This window comes from Daphnia magna, linkage group LG5 (genome assembly GCF_020631705.1).
Source record: "Daphnia magna isolate NIES linkage group LG5, ASM2063170v1.1, whole genome shotgun sequence".
Classification (NCBI taxonomy): domain Eukaryota; kingdom Metazoa; phylum Arthropoda; class Branchiopoda; order Diplostraca; family Daphniidae; genus Daphnia; species Daphnia magna.
This window is the reverse complement of record NC_059186.1, coordinates 671,183-677,501: the sequence shown is the minus strand read 5'-3', so window position 1 is coordinate 677,501 and position 6,319 is coordinate 671,183. Positions and strand designations below refer to the sequence as shown.

The window sequence follows — 6,319 nt, the reverse complement described above, 5'->3', positions numbered from 1 at the left end:
TCATTGAATTTTCCTTTTTAGCGGTTAATGTCACTTTTATTAGATCGCTCTGTGAATTCATGGCCTTGCCTCCCGAAGCACTGAAACGCAGAACGTACAATGTAGCAGCAATGAGTTTCACACCTGAAGAAATTGTTCGAAGCGTGCAGAGGTAAGCTATTGTGCTCAGGTCACTAATATGCTATCTCAAATAAGCCAAAATTTGGATTCTATGATAGGCACGTACCAGATCTTAAAGTAACATATGCACCGGATTCGCGCCAACAAATCGGTAAGAATGATTTTTCAAATTGTTAGTCAGAGTTCGTCTTAAAGTTTCAGTTTCATTTCGTCCTTAACAAAATTAGCGGATTCGTGGCCGCAGGTGTTTGATGATTCGGAAGCTCGAGCTGAATGGAATTGGAAGCCTCAATATGATATCGATGGAATGGTTGATATCATGGTAGACGCACTGCGGCCCAAGTACCAAATCTGAATTACAAAACGGGTAATGAAAGAGCCTTACACAGTTGCTAGCGGCACCTCGAAAAAAAAAAAAAGTTGAACATTTTCAACTTGTAATAAAATGCCAAAGTAGCTCTCATTAGAGAATGATCAAACTGAAACCATTAGACTACATTTTCATTTCTAAATCTTGTATATGTAAATGACATTTCTTTCGGTGTCTGATATCAGTTGCAATCTGACTTACACAGAGGGATTACAAGTCTATTCGTAAACGTATGTCCACTCATGCCCTTCGAGCAATCGTCTAGGATTAATGCTAGGAAAAGATTCCTCCGTTATTCCTTCTAGTTAATGATACTCATGATTCTATAATACACGAGTTAATATTTGTCGTTCGTGTCAGCTACGAAATAAAAAAATTGCAATAAAAGAAAAAGAAAAAACAATTGAAGATGTAGTAACGAAGAAGTTTGAATTAGACTAACGCAGCGTATAGTTAACCACCTTCCCAAGCTGTGTCATAGTAAAAAAATTAGATAAGCTTAAAAATGATGATTTTATCGGTAGCGATATCGTTAAATCCACTGTGAGACGAGTCAAATTGTCTACAAACTGCCAGAGTCTTCAGTGTCTTTCAACAGTGTCGACTCGTCTAGGCGTCTGTGGCAGCAAATAATAGCGCTGAGAGCCCATTTATGTACTGCTAAAGTAAGTTCCAAAAAGTTATAAATTTTACCAGCTGTAATAATAAATCGATTTAAGATTTAAAAATCAATTCAAATGGTTGTGTACATTAGTTTGAACTTTCGCAAAAGACGTCTGGAAATCGATTTATTTCATTTTATTTTTTTTTCCTTTTTTGCAATGTGTCAATCAAAATGGTGTGGCGTAGAAAGCATGTTCTGTAACAACCTTTATCTAGATCTAAATGCCTTTAAGCCTGATAGTATTACGATTGTTTATCTACGCCGACTGACCAGCCAAAACAATATATAGACATGAGTGACACGTCAAGCAATGCTGACGGAGATGAGAAAGGCAGCCAACCGCCTCTGTCGCACACAATCTCCATCATCGCCGTAGACACCAAACAATCGACAGATAAGAGCCATAAACAACGATCAGAAAGTAGGTAGTGATTCAGAGGTAAAAAAAACAAAAACCCGTTTCACAATTATGTTACTAACCTTCACTAACCTTTGTGTCGGACTGGTGTAATTATCGACAGACCAACATCAGCGAGCAACATCCTCATGGAAATGAACGTGGAGACAATGAAGGAGCCGAACGTCCAGACGGTTTGTAAACGCAATGACGTTTCCATCTCCATCCTTTTTGAAGGATAAATGGAAATCTATGTGCGCAATATTTAAAAACATTTCTTGATATTTGCACAGGTTTCTTCGGATCGCGGCATGTTTTCGCTTTGATGGGATTTCTCGGCTTGGCTGCTGTTTACATGATGCGAATCAATTTGTCAGTGGCTATCGTTGACATGGTTAGAACTCCAAACACTACGACGTTCTTCGGCAGGAGCGGTAGCGGAGGCTCCAGCGGAAATGGCAGCGAACAGTGCGAAAATGATGAATCCGGTGACAGTGAAGTAGGTATTCTATTGCAAAAATTATTTGAAATAGTTAATGTGTTAGTCAATTAGAAATTTGCTTCACTTCCCTTTCAATTAATGCATACTTCCTATGTAGAACAACGGCGAGTTTGATTGGGACGGTGAAACACAAGGCCTGATTTTGGGTGCGTTCTTCTGGGGTTACATGGTGACGCAGATCCCAGGTGGCATTTTAGCCGGAAGTACGGAGGCAAATACGTGTTGGGCATTGGCATCCTTCTCACCGATTTCTTTTCCATGCTGACTCCATTGGCTGCACGACATGGCGGCTCTGGAGCAGTTATAGCAATGCGTGTACTCACTGGCCTAGCTGAGGTATGATACCTAAGATGATTTACCTTTATCATTTCACAAGAAATTTTAAATCCGGGTTGACTGATTGGTTGATTAATTCATTTCAGGGAGTGACGTTTCCATCGGCTAATAGTATGATTTCAAAATGGGTCCCTACATTTGAACGGACGACTATAGGCGCCTTTGTCTTGGCAGGTTCTCATCTTGCGTGTGACACTCCCTCGCTCCGCAATGTGTCTAATGTCTCAATTGTTTTCGTTTAAGGTACTCAATTCGGGACGGTGATCATCATGCCATTGTCTGGGTTCCTGTGTAATCTCGAATTCGATAACGGCTGGCCGTTGGCATTTTATGTCCCTGGCGTAATCGGAATTCTCTGGTTTATTGGCTGGGTTTTCTTGGTCTATGATAGTCCGTCGGTGCATCCTAGAATTTCGGAGAAAGAGAAACGTTACATTCTCGCCTCCACTGGGGTATTGAAGCCAATTTCGGTGGGCAAATGTTTCTCTTTTTATCACTTACACACGACGTAAACTTTTTCGTAAACTCGAAAGAGTCCGATCTAAATTTGATTCCTATTCCATTTTAGTTTTCCAGAAACTCCGTGGTCAACAATCATGACTTCCATTCACCTGTGGGCTATTCTAGTTGCCCATTTGGGCCATAGCTGGGGTCTTTCCATGCTACTTACAGAACTGCCGACGTACATGAAGACCGTCCTGCACTTTGACTTGAAAGCGGTAAGCTGATTTTGAACTTGACATAAAAAATAAGAGTAATAATTCATCTTCACGTCTTCTCCAAACTGGATGTGTTCAAAATTATTACCTAGAACGGATTGCTTTCAGCCCTTCCGTATTTAGCAATGTGGCTGTTTTCCATCGCCTTTAGTGTCACTGCTGACGCAATGAGAAAAAATCAAATTTTAAATACGACCAATACGAGGAAGTTGTTCACTACCATAGGTAAATATAATTGCTATTCAACGGTGAGCTTCCGGCCTTCTAAATTGACACCTGCAGTATCTAAAATATTTGCAATTAGATTTATTACGTAGATTTGGTTTTTCACTCACGTATATTCAGGGCTCCTGATACCAGGTTTAGGACTCATTGGCGCGAGTTACACAGGCTGTGACCGAGTTGCCACTCTTACTTTGGTAAACAAATGCAAAGAACAATGCATTTTTGCACAGTAATTAAGAGTGTTGAATTTCCTTTCAGCTCACCCTGTCATGTGGTTTTAATGGGGCAATTTATTCAGGATTTTTAGTAAGTTTTCCTTTTGCATTTGAATTACTTTTCTTTTTAGTTTGAAGCAATTATACGTTGAATTTGTATCTATAGGCCAATCATATCGACATTGCTTCGAATTACGCCGGTACTATGATGGGCGTTACAAACTGTGTCGCCAGCATTTGCGGATTTCTGGCACCGTATGTTGTCAATCTGATAGTAACGGAATCGGTACAGCCATTATTCAATTTAAATTGAATTTTTATTTGAAAATTATTTTCTTTACTTTAATGTGTTTTCACATCTTCGACAACCAAGGGCTCCATCGATCAATGGCAAACGGTTTTCTTCCTTTCAGCAGGCATCTACGCTTTGACGAATTTGTTTTACGTCATTTTTGGTACTGGTGTAGAGCAGCCGTGGAACAAACTCAAAGACACCCATCCACTGGAACAAAAGAGAAACGATTCGATTGACTCCCTCACCAGCTCGGAAAAATCTGGCAAATCGGATTAATGCAAAAGGATGATTAATTAGATTTTTTCGACATTTCTATCTTTTTCTAATACAAGAAAAATGAAAATACAGAAAAATTTGTGACACACATTTGAAATTTTAATCATGTTTTATGATATATTCTATGTATGCTGATATTCTACCCCCCTCCCAAAGACAACAGCATATCAAGCCAACCCCTTTTCCCTTACAATTTGAAAGCCATACCATTATTGTACAATGTAGAGGCTGATATTATCAATCCCAATGTCCACAACAAAGTGAGAAAAAACTTGGACAAATAAAACAGAAGCATTTAAAACTATTTTAGATTTATCAAATTTGGTAATAAATTTACTTGTCATTCAGATTATTGTATTTTCTTTCCAAATCACTTTAGCAAGTGATGACTTGCTATTACAGATTTGCCTGTTCGACAATTCCCTGCTACATCATAGTAGAATGCTTCTCCTTACACATTCTAATGATTCTTTTTATGAATGATCAAAGTTAAATTTTAAAATTAAACAGTAATTGCCATTCACTAATTTTGAATGCATAGTCTCTTTACTAACAACAGGAAATATTTTCCAACCTACTTGAAGAAAAACAAATGTAATACCTGTATAAGTTGAACGATTACAGAAGATTCTTTCTTTCAAAATTATGCTTGCCATTTCCTCAAGTACAGAAGGCTTCTGTATATAAACTAAGAGTCTGGCTTTGCTGTTTTTGCGTACTTCAACACCTATGAAAAATGTATTTAAGTTTTTTAAATTTATTAAACATGACAAAACATATGACATACAACCTTTTGTCTTACAAAGTTATTCACATTCGCTACAACAAAGAGTAATAGGCTTGACGATTGACTTGGAACCATCCAACAGGATAACCACTAATCTACATTTTTCATAAACGAAATAATTAACGAATATTAAAAAATAATAAAAACTGTAATGAAAATGAAACAAAAAAAAACAATAGCAGACGAATATATTTTTGCATCTCACAACAGCAGAGGATAGTACATTGGCCTCCTGGCGGCCGAAAATGAAACTTCCCAAACATTATCGTAATTTCCCGACCGCTTTTCCTCTATTAGGAGGACCGAAGATCCCGACATCCCGATACCATGCCGTGGTGCGCGCCGACCGAAGACATCAAGCGGGAAAAAGCGCGAATGACGCCGGTCTTACGGGAAGTATTAGCCGTACTTTTTAAGTGACCTGAATTGCATTGTGCAATTTAAAAAAAACTCTTTTTTTCCCCCAGGTATGGGCCTAGGCCGCAGAATCATTACTGCGGCAATGGGGCTAGTCTCAAGACGAACCTGTGCGCTTCAGGTGAGACTGGCTGCAGCATGCCCAACCCAGGCTTTGCTTGGTCTGCAATGCGTCCTTGAGTGTAAATTGCCCAAATGGTGGCCTGCTTGCTCAGGCAGGCCATCCCACCCCCTATTGACGGGGAAGCGAGTGGCGGGAGAGCCGAGCCAAGGCGGAATATGAGCCAATTTCAATTAAAGTCGCCGGATGGTGTACAGACTGCACGGGCAAGGGCTTATTGGGCTTCTCAGGGATGAACAGTCGCGTGTGGCCTCAGCACCATGCGGAATGCATTACCTACAATCGTCTATCTGAGTTATAATTGTAGCAAAGTTTAATTGCTGAACTATCTAACCAATAGCTAGGCAGACCTCTCCTACTCCCCATATTAAAACTCACATTCCAAACTATCTATTCACAAGCTAATAAGAAAATGTCTTTTAAGGATTTGATTAAAGGTCTACCAGCCGTTCGGCCATCTCTCCTAGTTTCGATTGATCTCACTCGGCTACGACAGATAACACCGAGAGATGAGCTAAATGAGTTGGAGGCTAAGAGAAGCGGGTTCAGCAGGCATTATTGGTTGCTGCTAACCAAAAACCATCTAAGGATAATAACCTGGCTAAGACTAAATATCATGTTTGTTTTCAGACACCTGCCATGCGTAAAGTAGTAGCGGCCAGGGCAAAGATTGCGAGTCCTTAACGCGTTATGTTGGGGGAACGGTTCTAAAACCAGCCATCGTACGACAAGTAGAACCCACTGATAAGCCAAACCCCTTGGCAGACCGCCTGGTCAGACCACCTTTGCCTGTGTTCCTGAAACCAAAACCTGGGGCGTTGCGACAGTTACCATCTCGAGAATGGCCTAACGACATGACGACTAAGCGTAAGCGA

The 6,319-nt window shown here is 40.0% G+C and overlaps 2 protein-coding genes and 2 long non-coding RNA genes across 8 annotated transcripts; 2 read left to right on the top strand and 2 right to left on the bottom strand.

Moving 5' to 3' along the window:
- Positions 1–49: 49 nt before the first annotated feature.
- Positions 50–836, top strand: LOC123472319 (L-threonine 3-dehydrogenase, mitochondrial-like). Its single transcript, XM_045173703.1, has 3 exons — positions 50–151; positions 219–271; positions 348–836. The coding sequence occupies exons 1-3, from the start codon at positions 60–62 to the stop codon at positions 473–475; spliced, it is 273 nt and encodes a 90-aa protein (XP_045029638.1). The 5' UTR covers positions 50–59; the 3' UTR covers positions 476–836.
- A 437-nt stretch (positions 837–1,273) lies between these two features.
- On the bottom strand, positions 1,274–2,966 carry LOC123472321. The gene is made up of 4 exons (XR_006646739.1): positions 2,891–2,966; positions 2,413–2,794; positions 2,140–2,345; positions 1,274–2,059 (listed from the first exon to the last, which is right to left on the bottom strand). It is a non-coding gene; the product is annotated as an uncharacterized LOC123472321 (long non-coding RNA).
- On the top strand, positions 1,877–4,423 carry LOC123472320 (putative inorganic phosphate cotransporter). The gene is given in 11 exon segments (XM_045173704.1): positions 1,877–2,024; positions 2,152–2,250; positions 2,253–2,389; positions 2,476–2,563; positions 2,633–2,869; positions 2,966–3,108; positions 3,201–3,333; positions 3,454–3,527; positions 3,592–3,639; positions 3,715–3,834; positions 3,922–4,423. Coding segments are annotated over 11 exon segments (1,425 nt in total). The 3' UTR covers positions 4,120–4,423.
- LOC116922489 lies at positions 2,985–5,124 on the bottom strand. 5 transcript variants are annotated; one of them, XR_006646735.1, is made up of 8 exons: positions 4,910–5,124; positions 4,721–4,846; positions 3,890–4,102; positions 3,668–3,816; positions 3,444–3,597; positions 3,329–3,393; positions 3,197–3,267; positions 2,985–3,124 (listed from the first exon to the last, which is right to left on the bottom strand). It is a non-coding gene; the product is annotated as an uncharacterized LOC116922489 (long non-coding RNA). The 5 variants fall into 5 exon arrangements; XR_006646736.1 differs by having other exon boundaries at positions 3,329–3,384; XR_006646734.1 differs by having other exon boundaries at positions 3,197–3,264; positions 4,910–5,123.
- Positions 5,125–6,319: the final 1,195 nt, after the last annotated feature.

Bases quoted from the DNA above. Each gene is read 5' to 3' on its own strand.
- LOC123472319 (XM_045173703.1), top strand. From the start codon at position 60: ATGGCCTTGCCTCCCGAAGCACTGAAACGCAGAACGTACAATGTAGCA. The intron at 152-218 runs GTAAGCTATTGT...ATTCTATGATAG, and splicing joins ATTGTTCGAAGCGTGCAGAG to GCACGTACCAGATCTTAAAG. The intron at 272-347 runs GTAAGAATGATT...TAACAAAATTAG, and splicing joins GGATTCGCGCCAACAAATCG to CGGATTCGTGGCCGCAGGTG.